The sequence below is a fragment of the Thunnus albacares genome, chromosome 8, assembly GCF_914725855.1.
Source record: "Thunnus albacares chromosome 8, fThuAlb1.1, whole genome shotgun sequence".
NCBI lineage: Eukaryota > Metazoa > Chordata > Actinopteri > Scombriformes > Scombridae > Thunnus > Thunnus albacares.
In genome coordinates, this window is record NC_058113.1 from 12,118,186 (window position 1) to 12,136,811 (window position 18,626).

At 39.8% G+C, this 18,626-nt stretch overlaps 1 protein-coding gene across 4 annotated transcripts in view; it reads right to left on the reverse strand.

Annotated features, from left to right (window-relative positions):
* triob (trio Rho guanine nucleotide exchange factor b) overlaps positions 1-18,626 on the reverse strand; it is a 109,784-nt gene that overhangs the window by 12,803 nt on the left and 78,355 nt on the right. For all 4 annotated transcript variants that reach the window (XM_044358223.1, XM_044358224.1, XM_044358225.1 and 1 more), the window contains 10 exons: positions 18,153-18,242; positions 17,802-17,894; positions 17,515-17,626; positions 16,962-17,152; positions 16,143-16,244; positions 14,912-15,051; positions 14,416-14,515; positions 11,185-11,437; positions 1,499-1,785; positions 1,216-1,386 (listed from right to left, as the gene is read on the reverse strand). In XM_044358223.1, the coding sequence (XP_044214158.1) occupies positions 1,216-1,386; positions 1,499-1,785; positions 11,185-11,437; positions 14,416-14,515; positions 14,912-15,051; positions 16,143-16,244; positions 16,962-17,152; positions 17,515-17,626; positions 17,802-17,894; positions 18,153-18,242 (1,539 nt within the window). The remainder of the gene's footprint in view (positions 1-1,215; positions 1,387-1,498; positions 1,786-11,184; positions 11,438-14,415; positions 14,516-14,911; positions 15,052-16,142; positions 16,245-16,961; positions 17,153-17,514; positions 17,627-17,801; positions 17,895-18,152; positions 18,243-18,626) is intronic.

Here is an 18,626-nt window from a genome sequence, read left to right on the forward strand (position 1 = left end):
AGTACTATGTATGTGATCAGGCTCACCATTGTTGAGTTTGGACCTCGATATTCCAAATGACCAAATAAGGACTTGGTGGGTGTGATCTCCCTAATAAAAGGGTTAATTGGGGGCCAAGTTGGAGCCAATCACAGGCTGGTCTCGGGGAAACAGGGGTTATGAGGTGGGTTTGGGTCAAGGACAAGCTCTGGGATTGGACTGCTGTTCGAGCACTAGCACCATGATTGGTCAAACAACTTATATACAGCAAACAGTGTTGCTTGATACTCCATCAGAGAGAAAGGTTGCCTCTGAAACCAGTTTGAGGCATGGTGGCAGGCAAAGTTTTAAAAGGATCCCCTGTACGCAACCAGACTTACTGGGGATACACCATTTAGTCCCACAAACACCTCACTACTGCAGAAACATGAGAATGGAGTATTCACCTCAGCAACAATAGAATCAATTACACTTCAAGGGAATGACATTTAGTTGGTGAGAGATAGAAATGGAGAAGGCAACAAGAAAGTTAAATAAAGAGGGATCCAAAGTGGAGATGAAGAAGTGGTTTTACATGGAGAGATAGGGAAACTGGGAGAGAAGAGAGGCAGAACAGAAATCAACATAATGCTGAAGGAAGGAACATGCAACCATCAAGAAAATAAGAGGAGAAAAGAAAAAAATATTAGTGCCAAAAGTGAAAGTTCAGCTGTTTTATTTAGCGTTAGCTCTGTGTGGTTGCACAGTGATATTTACAGCTCTATGTGGAACTGAGCAAAAAGAACAAGCAACAAAAAATCTGGCTGACTCACTCATGTGGATAAATTATTTGAGATATAAGCCAGTTTGAAAAAGCAAGAAAAATGAAAATCTTTCTTTAGATCAACAAAAAAAAGTTTATAACATCTTCAGTGAGCATCTTTCTCTGAAGAACCAGTTATACAGTAATTTCAGTTTTATTTGGAAGTGCACTTTACTTTGTGTGTGTCAGAACTTAATGTATTATATTTATGCACATGTAACCCTTCTTCCAATTCATGCACATAATATCTGTGTGTATCTGTGGATCATATAAAATAAAAGACAAAAGCACATAAACCTATTTTCGTCTGGTTAAGCTTAAGACAGAACCCTAACCCTAACCCACCATAACCCTAATCCCTAACCCTAACCCTTGTTTATGTTGGGTGGTATTCTTTGTATGGGTGGTATATTTAAATAGCCACATTGACCCACCTTGTCGTCCTGGGAGTCAGGCTGCAGCAGGCTGTGTTGCTGGATGGCCATAGGGGGAGGTAGAGGGACAGCGTCGGCCCCTTCCTCTCCTTCCTCCTCGCCACAGCTCTGCATGCCTGATGAGGAAGACTTGGACAAGGTACCACTGCTCAGCCCCTCATTACGCATACGCTGGAGAGAGAAAAAAGAGAACAGTGATTTTCAGCTGGTAGGTCAGAATCACAACTGGGCTTTTGAATGTTCTGACAGGGTAACAGTGATCTGCTGCTCTATCTGCTCTTACTTCCTCCAGTGTCTCATCCTGTGGTGTGGCAGCGCTGTCGTCAGAGTCCTTCTGCGAGCCGGCCATTGCATCCATGTTCTTCCTTGTGCCGTCACGGTTCTTCTTGTGCTTGTGGGCGAGCTTCTTGACGTGGCCATCAGCTTTGCCGGAGCTGAGCCGCCGCACAGGGCTGGTCAGCCACTTCCTTAAGGTGTTCCCTGGACGTTTGGGGCCAGGTGAGCTGTGAGGACCCAGCGTTTGGCTGGAGCCTGGCTGCAGGGCTTCATTACTGGATACAGACAAGGTATCTAAAAGGTGAAGGAGAGAGAAGAAAGAAAAGGTTGATAAATTAATTAACACAACTATTAAGGCACAGATTGCAATCCAAATAAAGACAAAAGCATCATCTCACCATTAATCAAATTGCAAGATTGAAACATGCTATTAGTCTTAAATTGATTGACAGCTTTTTAAATTCAGGGACTTACACTAGACAACAACTAATCCATGTGATTAATGTTGTCTGGTAAACACAGCAGCAAAACAGTCCTGTAGTTTAAAGTCTGTTCAGTTAAGAAGTGTCTTTGCCTTTAAACCGTCAATGACCGCGAGATTTTTTAGAGTGATACACATTAAACAACATTTTAGGCACTGTGCATATGTTAGTTCGCATATAGCAAGGAGATGGTACAAGATAAAGTTCTGTGTGGTTTTGTTTGTTTGTACAGGGTTTTTAGGTGTTATGTGCAGTAGGCAGGCTGGCCTCCTCCTCACAGTGATGATGGCTCCTTGGGGAATCTGTAGGAGGAAATCTCTTCTTTGACTAGAAATGAAGCGATAAGAAAATAATAAATGGATAAAGGGATGCTCGAGGCTTTGTCTGGATACTTCATAGATACATCCACCTGTTGGCCTCACCTGTCTGATCATTCACTCCTTTCTACATGGCTCCTTCCTGTATTCTAACCCCTTGTCTTCTCCATTGTCCCTGAATTCCCTCATTTGTTTTCTTTACCATCACCAAAAAAGAAGGAAGAAATAAAACCTCTCTACTGGCTCAACAAGATATGCGGCTAAGGAGTCTTGGGATGATAACCCTGAGGTTGGATTTCTTTGTGTTTTGTCACACTGTGCAACATGACCCCAACTCTCACAAAAAAATAAAATAACTCCATAGATATAATGAATAACTCTGGTCATCACTCAAGGATGAGAAATATCTACCAAAAATCCTACTGAGACACATTTCAGTGATACAGAGTTCTCAGATTTCCTAAAATGATCTTTTCTATCAATTATATGTGAAGTTGTTCTGAGCTCTAGCTAAACTCAATCAGAAAATTCTCTCTTGGCACAGAGACTCAAGAGATAATGTTCTCATTGTGCAGAGCAGCACATGACTTCCAGGGACGGTTTGACTGCAAAAACAAGTGCATCTGTATGGGGGCTGAAGTTGACTCAAGGACGATGCTCTCCTCCTACATCGCTCTGCTTTGAATTGTCTCCATCACATTGTGAGTCGTTGACCTTCAATTGCAAAATGTTAGATTAGTTTATGTCTGAATACAAGACTAAAATACCTACATATAAGGATACTTTGGTGGAGCTTGATTAGTGAGTAAAATGTTAGAGCCTCCATATTATTCAGCTTTAAAAAGATGCAGCTGCTAAATATTAAACCACGTGACCAGGCTGAATAGCTCTCATGAATGGCAGGTGTGGAAATTCTGCCTCCGCTCGTTGGATACTTTGCATAACCCCACATTGCTAAATGTGTATATGCCTGCTCTTGAATGAATGCATCTGCATGTGAACGTGCGTGTCAGTCATTCAGCCTCTGGGAGACTTATTTTTACTGCGCTCTGCTGATACGAAGCATGTGTTCTCACATCGCATGCAAGGGAACAAAGCACAGCTCCCAGAATAACAAGCATCACCCACATCAGGCACCATTAAGACTCTAAAGCCATTTTCTCTCAAGACTCCTCTCACTGTCTCACTCTGACAAAGCCTAGGTTATGTAGTGATGACGGTCGTGATCTTTCACTGATTCTGCAATACTCAGCTGCCTCGTTCGAGGTTTTCTTAGCCATCAGTTAGGCAAACAACAACGTGAGTATATTGAGGCAGTGCAGACGAGAACTCTTTACTGTTTTTTTCCTGCAATTTATTTTCTACCAGACAGAGTCAGACAGATACTTTTACATCTTCCAGAGAAGGGGAAGCTTGAAATGCCTGACAGATCTATAAATTCCACCCAGAGGGCCTCTATAAAGACGATAGGAGGTGTGGAGGGGTTGTCTGTCTTTCTTGAGGGCAACTTGGTAGAAGATAATAATCCCATTTGTTGGCACAAATGTTTACATGCAACCACAGTGTTGACTATAGATTTTAGGGAAGCAGTGTGATTAACGTTTTTAAAAAGATCTTCATTGAAATTCAGAACAAATAACAATTACATAGAAAGTACATAAAGTGCAACTAGTGCCAAAGTTCAAAACATCCATGAAGTGCATAGAGTCCAGTGATTTACCTGCCTCCCCAGTCTCCCCTACAATACTAAATGAAAACCAGAGTCACAACTGCTTGTTACGATACTGCACTGGAATGTTTTAGTCACGGATACAATCATGGAGCCTATTTAAGGCTATAATTCTGATGACTTAGAATACCTTTGCATTTACTATTGTTAGCCTCCAAGGACTATCAAAACCTTCCTTTATACATTTTGTATACTCTTACTGTAATAGTTAACACTTGATTAATGCAAATTATCCATCATTCATACTGAAAGCAGAGAGTACAGTTCACAAGGCATTTGAAATATTAAGGTAAGTAAACTCATCAGATTCACACAAGACGGTTGTTGTCAAATGGCTAAAAGGTCCCTTTCTGGCTGAAAATGACGATCTACAGTGCACACCTACATAATGTAACACTTAGTAGAAACGTGATCTGTTAAAAGGGAACCAGACACAGGAATCAGGACTTCTCATGCAGAGGAAACAGACTGTGCAGCCTGCAGACAATGCCCGGGTCACAACCTCACATGTAGTCGTGCTTTTAGCAAATTCATCACAGCTATTACATCAAGAGACTTTGGGGTGATTTGGCAGACAAATATTTTACACTGTCTATTCACACCAATTGTGTATCAAGCGAAATAACATTTTTTTAAAAATGTTTTTTAAATACTGTCAAACAATAAAACTGATTAAATTCTTTGTAGTAATAATACTGAATTTGAATAAGTGTATAAATGTAAAATATATCTTCAGTAATAATTGGACAATGTGGTGATTTTGGCTGAAAAACATAATAAAGCAAAGTCCTTTATGCATCATGACTAAAATGTTCAACCTTTGACAGTTAGATAAGCATTTAGTGGCATCTACATGCTCCCATAAGACTTAAGAGGACGTGCTAACAGGGGTGTAAATGGGTGAAACATGGGGTCAGCAGCCTTGACACATTCCTCCTAGGTGGAAAATAACCCTACAGCCACACACACACACAGAGGGCATAACCTTTGCCCTTTGCCCTGCAGGGTGTCTTTCATTGTGGAGACACCTCAAGAACAGCTGGTCAGGCTCTCATTCATGGGAAACAAAACTGGGGGACACATCACTTGTTTGCCGGCATGACTGTAGCTAAGCGATTGTCATTGTTTTTGTATTGATGGTTACACTTGAGTCTCAAAAATGAGCCATACTGTTTGATAAGATTAAAGTAAAGTAAAACTGCTTTTATTAAGACATGATCCTTCAGGACTCTTCAATCCTGCTGACACTACAAAATGAATAGGAGATTCATCCAGGCATCCTCAGTTCTTCAGTGGATTATTCATTTTGTCTTAACTAGATGAATGAGACATATTAAAAGTACTGCATTTCCCCTATGTATAATCACATAGAATCTTAAGCTGTTTTACGAGTAGTCTTTTAAATTCTGGGCCCAAACAAAGGTGGCAAATGGGAATAATAACTGTCCTCCCATCTGGTAAGCTTTTGTTATCTCAACTAAAAAATTCCCAAATATAAAAACAATAATTACATGAGAGGTATAAATCGGTAGGCTGACACTAGATTAAAAAAGCATTGCTGGCCATTTCCACCAAGCCCTGAAGAGACTTATCTTACTGTAGCAATGACTTATTAGCACAATTTATGTAGGTATTTCCTGTGTGCTTCTACGGTAGCTATCTGTGGAATCTCTAATTTTCCTACAGCTGGCTTTAAAATGTGTAGTAATATGCTTGTTAATCATCACTAAAATGATTATCCTGACTCAATTAGTAAACTGGCGTCTCTGTCTCTGGAGCAATTCTGGATCAAAGGCATCTCGTTCACTTCTAGCTTAATTCATCAGCAGCTTCATTAGTAGACTCATCAGCTTCAAAAATACTGAGGTGGCTGTGTTAACCACTTGAGGCATATGCATGCAAGTCTTCTTGTGTACTGTGGTTTGACACACAGTGTACATATGTGTGTGTATATATATAGTAAATGCACATATCCATACAGTACGTGCAAAGCATAAATGTACTGTATTTTACAGAGATTCAAACATCTATGTCTACCTGTCTCCACCATTCTGATACAAAATAGTCAGTACTGATACTCGACATGCAAAGGCAAATCAGACCTGTTTGACCTTTTAATAAAAACGTCCCCTGTTTAACTCTGTGAGCCGATATCCCTGAGAAGAATCCAACCAAGGGTCTACCAGATGCTCGCTACTGCATCTTTAGATGCTAATTGCCGTCACACTATCATAATTCAGTCACTTCTTATTCATGCTACTGCAAAGAACATGCTAGATTTACAACTTTGTGTGTGTGCCAGTGTCTCAGAATAGGAGGGAAGGGAGGGGCTGTTGTACAACTGGAGTGATCCCAAAAGTCACTGCAGCTCCAAAGGAGCATGCCTGGGATTCCAGAGGTGTCACCAGGGGAGCATCTTTCGTGTGGTCTTATCTTCCCTAGGAGATGTGATACAAAAACACAGACACACACAAACATCAGTCGGTGTGGTTGGAGACGTGCTTTTTAGGGGTGGAGGTGCAGCGTGTGGGAAAGCTCCAGGGGGTATGGCTAGCTGATCTGTAAAAATGTGGACAATGCTGGAGAGGGCTTGCCACCAACAGCTACAATTAGGAAGGGCGTGGAGTTGGGATGGGATAGGGAAGATAGGGAGCTGAGAGATCACCTGCTACATATTCTGGCAAAACTAGTCTGATATTTTGGGGCAGCATTTAAGAAGATTGTGATTTTTCAATTCTGTTCGACCTCATTATTCCTCCCTGAGGTCCACAATAACACCCTGTGCCCATCTGTGTTGCTCCAGTCTGACCCGACATATAGATAAGCACAAAGATATAATCTTGTCAATGTGATTTTAAGTAGATTTAATATTTCATCACATAATGGTGCATTCACCAAATTACTTTCACTGCCATTAATGCCTCAACATAATCCACACTTGATTAGTGAATATCCTCTGCATAAAAAAACAGATAAAAATAGCTGATGTGGCTGACAACAAAGACAACCTGTCAAAGAAGACAAACAATTATTGCATTGTTTCTTGCACAATAAGTCATTTCATTTTTAAGGCAATTTTTGACCCTGCTTTGAGATTTTAAACTGCATCTTCATGTCATCCACACAGTAAGAATAATAATATGTACATAACTCAGAATCTTGAACACAGTGAACTGAACAAACAACATCTAACTGCTAAACTAGAATAACTTATTATATGTCATTTGTCTATTTCATCTTTCCAGCCTTTCCAAAAAAACAAAAAAAAAAACAAAAAAAAAACCGAGATTAAAAGGCAATTTCATCTGCACATGACAAGCAAATACCCTACTTAATAAACAAGTTAAAATCTCCATATCTAACTCTGGTACAGAATACAAAACAACACTTTACTCAAGACAAACCTACTCCAACATATATACTGCATGACATACAGTATAACTAATATGCATGCATGTGTGTCCTATCCATTATGGTGTTACTCATGTGTTTCACATAATCAAGGCACCTACCCAGGTCCAGCAGCCAGAACTTGCAGTTGTCAGAGTGTCCTCCCTGTGCTGAATCCATGGAGCAAAATGGGTTGAGAGACACTAAAGACTCGATTGCACGGGCCATGTCAATCAAATATCAAACCTCAGAAATACTGAGTTGAGATAATCCCTCACAGCATCTCCACGCGTACGATGACAGACTTGAAAATCCTACGCAAAACCTAAAATTGGTTTTGAAATGACTTGTTAAAAGTAAAAAACAGTTCTTGTATGTTGTAATTCTAGACAGAAAAAGTGTACAGTCCAGTGTGAGGAAAAAGAAAAAGTCAAATGCAGCATTAGAGTGTAAGATGTTTTCTGTCTCTCTCTCTTTGTATCTTCTTCCCTTCCTCCCTCCCTCCCTCCCTCCCTCGTGAGTGGGCTGCTGTGAGGATATTGGGCAAGCCTCCACTGTTCCTCTCCTGTTCCAAGGGGATGTCTGGAAACATGCAGCACATCTACCGTATTACCCTTTGTAGATGCACCCACTCAGTTTGTGTGGGCGGGTGCATATTTTACACGCATTAGGATGCATACAACTTGTGCAGTATGCTTGATGCAAATATAGATTTGGTTATGAAATCCAACAGAAGTGAACAGCAAAATGCTGAAAAAAAGCACTAAAAAAAAAAATCTGTGTCATGTTCGGTTGTTGGTTATGAATTTAATCACACATATTTCAGATTCTTTCTCTAGAATTCAATTCACTGGCGGTTCAAGAGCCTGAGTTTTGTAACTACTACTATATATATTTAACACTTGACTCTGTTTTCCTACATCTTCACTTCCTCTGACAATGTCCCTATGCAGTTTAGAGCAGCTATTCAGGCTGGATGCACAAAGATCTCACTGTTTAACTGTGAGTGTGTGCTCTCTTTTAGCCAGTCTCCCTGGGCTCTAAACACACTCTTTCCTGTAAGAACACGCACACACATGCACATACACTGGCATGCACTTACTCTCTGCCCCTTAAAGAGTTCTTTTATCAATAACACTATCATTAAGTGTGCCTTTGTATTTATTTCACTCTGAAAAGGCACTGAGAGTCAACCTGCATGAAAGCCACTGGAAGTCAACAACTGATTTGGTACACAGGGGGAATTCCAGTATTCAAACTGAAAATGTGATTATGTAGATGAAAGTGATCTAAACTCGATTTAACTGGAATGTGTAGGTTTGTACAGGTTTCAGGAGCAAGTTGAACAACACAGGACTCAAATTAACATTTAGAACAAACACACACACACACTGAGCTCGAACTGTGGATGTGAACTGTGGTCATTTCACTCTAAAACCTCCTATAATCAGAGCAGACAACCAGCTGCTGGCTGTAAACTTTGCAGGCTCATTTTACTGTATGTGAGCCATTCTTTTTTTTTTATTCTTAGACACAGACATCGGCCCCCAACAGTCAATTATTCCTGGTTGTGAGCATGTGAGAATAGAAGAGGAGAGCACTCTAATCCCCGAAACCGTCACCCTTCCACAGCTTTGGACAAAGTGGCCTACATGGTTGGTCAGTAAACACAAAGGACTGACAAAGTAGCAAAGACTTTTTTATGTTGCCCTTGTCTTCCTCTTCCTGTGCAACAGCTTTTTTTTTGACTACAGCAACCCCTGCAGTGAGAAGCTCCTTTTCATCACTGCCTGTGGCCACACAAACACACAGATAGAAACAGTGATGACTGGTTATGTGCATCCAAGGAACCAAGGGAAGGCAGATAAACACAAGAACCTCAGCAAGCAAAACAGAGATGAGAATAAGTGAAGCTAAAGTTAAAGTGTAAAATAAGCAGTTGGGAAACTCTCCTGTTATTCCTATACTGTACCAGTAAATCATTCAACTACTTCCAAAGTTGTGAGTTCCTGCATGCGCAGTCTAAGCATCCTATAATTTCAAATACAAACACAAACACAGATCTTCCTCATGCTGACTACAAAGACGCTGCTAGCAAAATATTTGTATGTTTCGGTGTATTACCATAGAAACAAGCAGTACAGCACTCACCCACTCTTTCAGATTACAGAGAGAAAGACACAAGCCGCAACTTCTGTCAAGACATGATGACGGCAGCTCATAAACAACTCAGTGTTAAACGAGGGTCAGGACTGTGTATAGATCTCATCCCATTCATTTCATCTTATTGTAATATTATATTTCTTCCTAGTTAGAAAAGAAATGTTCCTGGTTAGATGGTCATTTCCAGTTGTATTTGAAAAATGTATTGTATAGGTATATACAGTATGGTAACTATTTATCTACTGTATTTATTTACAATTTGAGATAAGATCAAAACTTATGCCTTACTCCTTACATTGTCCAGATGCTGACATGAGAAAAAAGATCATCAACTATCAGCCCAGGCCTCAAAGACTCAGTGAAACAGCTGCACCAGATCCAGACATGATCCATACCTACTGGGTACAGATCAGGACAGGATGCCAAGCAGCCACCTGAACTCACTTCGAGGTCTTTGTTAGAGAACTTGAACTAAATACATGATCAAGGGATTTAGTATATAATTTAGCTCCATATTGACTTTTCAGACATATCAGAACAGACATATTCATTAATCAACTTTTGCTTTGAGTATAGAAGGATGGAGTGAAGCCTACATTGCGAGACATTTCTGTTATTAATAAAAATAGTTTCTATTGCATACTAAGAAGTAACAAGCTATTACTCTTATCAATATTCAGACTTGGGGGGGATGTTGTAAAGTGAACACACATCTTATGCAATTCATTTTTGTTCCAACAGTATGGCCACATTTGTGCTACAAGTTGTATCCTATTCTCATTTCTCCAACTCAGAACATATATCAGGCTAATGAATATATCTTGTGTTTATGTTTGAATTTATGTGTGCTGAAAAATCCCCACATTTCTGACAATAATCTGTTGTCTCAGTAATTATGACGCACTTCTAAGACTATATTTCTGGCAGGACATGATTGAGCATTTGAGTATTTGTGTTACTGTAACCAGAGGTCTGATATTGACACACACAGTCTGTGGAAAAAACCTTGGGAATCACGTTATTGACTTTTCTTAATAAGACCCTTTGGGTGCTGCAACAGATGCAATTTCTGACATCATATCCTCCGGCGTGCTACCCTCACAAAGCTGTTAAATGTTTCATTACAACTGAAGGGGCATGCTACTGCATGTTTAAGACAAAATAAGAGTTCCTGACAGCAACAGGAACTGAGGATGTTAACAGTTTTGGGAATTCTCGGGTTGAAATTATTTCAAGATAATTAAAAGAGAGCTGTGCTTCAAGCGGGCCTTCTGCAGTTGCATAGCAACATCTAGAAATACATGTGAGTGATTCACCAAGCAGCTGTTAAGTAAAAACTGAAGGTTCTGCAGGTCCAGTTTGCAAACAAGAAATGCTTCCTATTAGCTTTCTCTAATGTTTCAAGTGTCTGTGTGTGCCTGGATGTGACAAACAGCTGTGTAGTGAAATAAGAAGGCTATGCAGGTCACCATTGTTGTTTCTGAATGAGAAGTACTTCTAATAAGCCTTTCATAATTTTCTGAAGTGTCTACATGTACCTTAATGTGCGAAAGCTCTTCCAGTACACTTGACACTGTGTGATTGAAGATGAAGGGAAAAATCTTCCTCCTACCTTTATGGTTGAAGAGCCCCTCCATCTCCATGGAGGACCTGGAGTGAGCAATACAGAGCATGGAGCAGGGTACTATGCCCTCCTGGGCTGGAGAGCGGTCTGTGGTCCTGACCAGGCACCAGTCTGGCTTGTCGTGGAGTCGCTCCAGAACTTCAACTGTCTGGCCTCGTCGCACCGTCAGCTCCCCACTGCTGCCACCATTACTGGCCAGGAAGTCATGGATTACCACTGTCAGCTCACAACCACCGGACAGCTGGAACAAATAGGGGACAAATTTTATAGAAATCTGTAAAAACTTGTTGATGTTGATCTTTGAACAAATGCTGATACTTTCTACTCTTCAGTTGTTTGCACAAAGCATGAATGCAATCTTCACAGTACATTCTGTGAGGATTAATCATATCCAACAAGTCATAAAACAAAATAAATCTGGAGTAGTATCTCTCTTAGCTCCGCTGTAGATTGTAAAATTGAAAGACAGATCCGCTGAAATCAGTTTAAACATTTTTTCTATTATTTCTCTTGCATTTCCATCAACTTCAGTTACTATCAATATACCATACTATAAGTATCAGCTACTTTAAGCTGATGCCAAAATGCATGGTATTTCAGTAAAATGGTTTCTGACATGATTAAATTGAATCAATGAGCTACTATTCACACAAATCCGCATTTGCCGATGTACTCCAGCAGCACTGTAAAGGAAGTGTAAAAGATGATAATTGGTGACTCATTCTAGCACAACTGAACAAAACGTCACTATGACGGCCTCCCTGTGATCATCTGAGTATCTATGAAAAGAAAGGTATTAAGAGATAGCTGGAATTAGCTCACTGGTTTCTCTAAGGTATTTCTGTGCAATACGTGACTGAAAATGCACATGCTCTTAATGCTTCAATCCCTAATAGAAGTTTTTCTGTGCTCCCAAGTGAAAAATAGACTGCAACCTATACACCAGAGGGTGCATAAATTTTGTTAATATTGAAACATATAAAAGCATATACAATACATTTTCTTTAATATCTGGGACAAATGCAAATGAATACCACAAATGCCCAACAATGTGTCGCTAGTCCACTCTGCTGTGCACAGCAACGTACCTAATTCAATTTTATGGTTTCAAGTCCTTAATTCTTCACTAATCATCAGCAGTTCGCAACTTGTTTTTATTATAAAAAAGCATTTCATGTTCATGCACACTTCATGATACACTTTCTGAGAAAAAGTAACATATTCATATCAAAGAATTCTGAGCAATAAAACATTAGATGATTTCAATCATCTTGTGTGCATTTATATTAAAAATGACTTAACGGCAGATGAACAAAATCTTATACAGTTGAGGACAATAGAACATACATTTGCACCATTAGTCACAGCCACATGCTGTACATAACCAGCAGACTAAAAACATTCACACATTTCATGCAGGCAAATGTTTACAGCTGTTTTAATTTTAACATATGTTCCTTATTTATAGTGTTGCATGTGCCTTGTGCATTTCATAGCTGAAATAGACTGCATTACACATTTGCTCTCTATGTAAATGTCACGATAGTGGTTTTTTTTGTTCTGTTTTCTTAAATTTGCAACATACCCTTTGGTAGTGTGGTAAAGCCAGAGAGCTGAGGAGCTGAGTAACGGGATGTGAGATCCTGTCCTCCAGTCTCTCCATTGCTTTCCACTCCCTCATTGCAAGAGAAGTTCCAAAGCGCTAAAAAACTCAGAGCAATCTGATTTCTACAGCAATCCACTGCTATTGTCCTAAATCCCAATGAGATGCTTACTAGATAAGCACAAGCTGCCTAGAAAATAGTGAAATTTATTTAACTTTTTGTGGAATATTTCCCCTGGGAAAACAGTCCTAGGTAATTAAAATCCTGATCCATTGGAATATTCCGAAGCCGGCAGAAAAGTTGCTGCTGTCCACTGTAATAGTCAACAGCGCTCCTCTGTGGGTGCTTACAATCAGACTATTGAGGCTTAAATGACTCTCTGTTGTGTGTCTCCTCCCCGGAGTGCTGCAGTTAATCCATCGTTGTCTTTAAACAGTTGTCTCCACATCTAATTCACGAAAGTCCATTTATCAACAAAAACACTCCAGAAAATTAGAGATTAAAAAAAAAAAAAATGTTGTTGCCCGAATCTTTCTACCTTTAAAGTGTGAGATTAATAGCTATGAGGACTTAAAACTGTGCTCTCCTGTCTGGCATACAGACGAGCATCCTCTGTGAAGAGAGTGTGGGAGGCTGAAGCTGCTGACACACAAGTCAGTCACTAAAGCACACACACAGGAACATGGGCACACACACACTGACACAAACACACCACTGTCATTGCCTCTTGAATGAGAGGTCTCACAGAGAGAGCGAGATAGAGGGATGCATTCACATGCAAAATGCCTATTTGCATGTGTTACTGTGTGTTTTGAATGTTTATGCAGGTGAGTATGTCCTAAACTGAGGGAACAATTACAAATTAATTAGTGTCCTTGACAGTTTTGACACAAGTGGATAAACACACACATGCATATACGCACTCCTCACCTTAAGAATTTGGTTCTCTGTTACCTGAAACGGCCACAGAGTTGAGCTTTGTGGTAGCAGTTAACTAAACTGGGACAGTCAACACTCCAGGCTAAAATTCTGGCTATTTTTCTTACTTTCCTGATTGTAGCAGAAGTGTATGAAATTGGGGAAAGTCCAATACAAGTGTGAAAAAACTCACTTAATTTAAGAGACCATTGCTTTAGTTTTTAATTAGTATGACATAAAAGTATAGAAATATTTTTTTTCTATGTGCTGGTGTGTATGTGTGTGTTAGCTTTACAGTTGCTCATACTGAGCGTAGGAGGACAGGCCTTCTGTGGTGTTATTACCAGATATAACCATAGTCGACTGTCCCTGTTCCCAGAGAGTGAAGATTCTCTCTCTCTCTCTCACAGATACACACGTTTGCGCTCACACAAACGCACACACTGCTTTAAAGAGTTGTCAGATAGACAGTTTTCTTCTACACACAATCAAAACACTTTCACAGGGGACAACTTGCAGAGAGAAGCTTGCATGCACCCAGATCATGTCACTGTGCGACGGCATGAATATCTACAGACTGACTGAACAAACTTAATAGTGTGACACTTTAGGGGGATGAAAAAAATAAAATAATACAGAGTTGTTTACTTTGTGCATCAGTACTGTTTCTCATGTATGTTTGCGTGTCCGTTCCTACCTTATCACTGTCCAGTGTGTTCTGGGATGTACGTGAGGCAATGGAGATGGTGTCTGGTTGGCTGCTGGCGTCTCCCTGACTATCCAGCTCCTCTCCATCCCTGCAGGCAGACATTATCATTACAGTTTATTATTATAATTAATTGTCATTATGTGTTTTTAGATCTGTTACTGGAAATACTGGTTATTGAGTTGATTTACTGTAAGAGCCTGGATCCTGGGATACTATTTGCTCTGTAGTGTCACTCTAATTTTTTTTTGGCGTAGTTGCAAAGGTTAATTCAAGCTGTGCTGCTGCGTTTAATTATTATCGGAAAACTGAATAAAGTAATTTTTATATTCACTACTACAGACTTATTACCAGATTTTGTTTGCATAGCTGCAAAATGCCTTTGCTGTATACTAATTTTTGTGACGACTATAATAATAAACACTTAAAATGAACAACAACATTAACAAAATATAAAGAAATTCAGATTAGTGCACGGGAAGCCTACCGTCGGCCTTTATGTTTCGCTGTGGTGGCTTTCGGGATGTGAATGGGCTCCTTCAGAGCTCCGCGCAGGTGGACAGTTCGCTCCTGAATGACCTCCCGGATGTGTTTGATCCAATCCTGCTTGTTCTCAATGCTTGAAGCCTGGTACAAAAAACAAAAAAAACAACAACGTACACACACTTGAGTCATATATGTTAGTCAGATTTAAAGGTCTCAGTATGTACAGCTGTTATGTCAACAATCTACTCAGGTCTGTGTTTCTCTTTTTTCACATACAGACACACACACATAAGATGACATCAACAACAAGAGCTGTTAACAGCGAAAGCAGTTAATCCGTTCACTTGATACGCGGTATCAGGTCTAATTTAGCAATTATAGTTCTGTCTGACTTCACATAAGTGCTTTGATCCCTGCAATCAAAGTACTTGAGTCACACATCCTTATTCAGTAACAATCTGAAATGACGACAGTGGCGTCTCCTAAGCTCCACTTAGGTTCCCACGGAGGGATGATGGACACTGATTGTCAGCCTCATGTTTATTTACGTCACTCAATTCGTCGATTCTGTATTTAACATATGACTGTCCTCATTTGTGTCTTCGCTTCCTCCTTCACTTAGCAACCAGCAGAGCCAAGGCTGCTGTGGCACAGTGTTACATAAGAAACAGATCTAGATGGTCATCAGAAGTTATGTAATGAGACAGATAGCTGCACAGCACATATTCACACATTGTAACACATATACTGGAATTGACAAATTTCTTTCTGCCTCTCTCAAAAACAAACACACAAATCCTGCATATAATATTCCTTCTGACTCACTGCAAGTTGCTTGTGAGTTGGATTATGACCCATCAACTGCTATGTTAATGTTTCTGTGTGATGAGTGAATAAGTAGCAGAAAGTAACACTCCACCCCCCTACAGGGAGTGAACTTTCTTGGCTGAACAGAAGGAACTACGTAGGATTCAGTGGGGGTGGACTACAGACATGAAGTGATTCCTGTTTAACTTGACTGCTGCTGCAGAGGCGAAATCATATGGGGGTCTATTTTACACTTAGTACAGTGTCGGAAGCGGAACTTAGACAAATTGTAATGCCATTATTTTTGGTTCCCAGTTTTAACTCAGTGAATGACATCAGACACTGTTGTAAAATATTCAAGAGAGAAACAATTCAAAAATACATTGCGCCTTTTATCTTCACTATAAACATGAGCATCTTAATACCTTAAGGACGATCTTGTTGTCTGAGGTCGGGGTCCTGCCCACCCAGAGGGCAAACTTACAAGGATCTCCCTCCACATGTTCTGTCACTCCGAGCTCTGATGTCTGAGGACGTGAACAACATATCAACACGTTTAGATACATGAACAGAAAGTGATGCAATGACAATTTATAACCCAAGTAGTTGTATGGTTCTTCAAGCTGAACCAACTCCTCAGAAGAGCCAAGGACCCAACCAATATGTACCTGAGCCCCAACTGAGTTGGGGCTTTCTATGTAACAATTCTAATTGGACCTTTCTATGTAACAATTCTAATTGGACCTGATAAAATCTGATATGTGCCAAGAAATAGTCTGAGAATATGAACGACACATGCTGCATATTCAGTCAGACAACCAATACATGACAAATTACTGAGTTTAATGTGACACCGTCATGTTGGGCATTGGTGTTACAGGGTTGCATTTTGGTCACAAGATCATCACACTGCCTACTGAGCTTTTCCTGAAGTGGGCCAAATGCAATAACTTTCACTATGCATCTTGATTAGCTTCTTATTTAATTATATTTGTGAAAAATATGCACATGTGCATGCACATAAATTATATTTTGTAAAGAAATGATTGTTACACAAAGAATCATTTAGTTAGAGCGAGCAAAAATCTTCTCTGTGCTCAATAATGTATTTGCTACTTTGTTTGCTACAGTCCATATAAATACAAAATAATAACCTCTCTCACTAAATTGTATTATGTTCTATATACTTATTTTATTCCAAAGAAACAATATAATCTGAGAGCATTAAACAGTACATTACTTACAAAGAGCTTGCTCTTGTAGAGGTACTTGCTGCGCCCGTTGGAGTCTTTGACTTCTTTGCTGAAGACCAGGGACATCTCAAAGAGGAAGAGGTGACGATCACGACCCTTCCGAATCAGAGTCTTGGGATCCCAAACCTGGAAGGACTCCTGGAGAATCAGTTCTCCCTGGGAGTCAATGTTTCCATCAAACCCTGAGGTAGTGAAAGGCGAGGAGGAAAAAGCCATTAGCTGTGTTTGATTGTATTGTATGTGTGTACAGTATGTACAAACATGCATGTGGGTGGAAAAGGAAGGCAAGATGAATGAAGTTGCTGCTGACTCACAGCTGAGTATTTTGTGCTGAATGACTGTGACAAGCGAGCGACGTGATTGAATTCTCAAACGCAAAGTGAAAGTTCAATCAATGGCAACATCAGGTGAGAACAAACTCAGTGTGAAAGTGCACAGGTGATTAAAAACATAAACATGTAACAGAGGTGTGTGTGTGCCTGCTTGCGTATGTGTGTGTGTGTGTGTGTGGTGTGTGTGTGTGTGTGTGTGTGTGTATACTCACCATCCAGCATTGAGAGGTGCATGGCATCATTGGCTTTCTTGGGGACACTGAGCATCACCTCAAGACCATCCTTGATCTCACCTTTTCCCTCCTCACAGCATGTCAACAACTCCTACAAGAGAAGCAAACACACACACATACACAGTGACAATTAAATAAATGACAGCAGTATAGAACCCATTCTTAGGAAAAGTAGTGATTTTGTATGCATTTTGTTTGCCTCCAAAAAGGGAATTGCACTAGACCAGATTTCTCTTCTTTTACATTTGTGTGAAGGAATGTTGTACCTTAAGAAGCAGCTGGTACTTAGTGATTCTCTGGACTGGTTTGATCAGGTAAGAGGAGATGGAGTTAGCAAGACGATGCCTTTGCTGGATTTCCTGTAAAATTCAAAAGACAGACGCAAGTCTTACCCATGCCATGGTCTTCTTGATTCTAATTCATGTACTGTACAACATTTTTCAGCAGACAGTGTAAAACCAAATGATTTGCAGTGTGAATATCTTAGTCATCAGTTGAAAATTCTCTATCTCTGCAACCTCTACACCCAAAAGACTGTGCATGGATTACAAAGTGCGAAAAATCACTCACCCTAAAACTAAAATTTCACACTTCTAGCAGTATTAGTTGTTACTTACATCAAAGTAGGACCCAGCATGCTCCAGGATGAGCTGTGTGGAGTCTGGCTTGTTCTTACAGTAGTTCACGTACATCTGAAACTTATCAGCCTGGGAAGGAGAAATAAAATCAATACTTTACTCACAAGATCTGTCTCAGAAAAATCTTGAATACTTCATAGGCCTACTGTACTGTATATTACATATACTTTCTGGGCAAAATACAGTTTCTACCATCTGAACAACACTTAATCAACATTAGTAGTAAAAGTCCTAATACCGATTTGAGGATGTTATTTTAAATTTAGATTGATTTGTTTCAGAAGAAATCATTTCTGTGTTTTGGTATTCAAGCTTAATATGGATCCAGTTACAAAGGAGGATTAAAACAGGAGAAATCAAAACCAAAAATGGTTCAAAGTTGTAATTTTTGAGATGTACAGTAAAAGTTTAATCACAGATTGCAACATAAATGTCATAACTTGTAGATCTCTT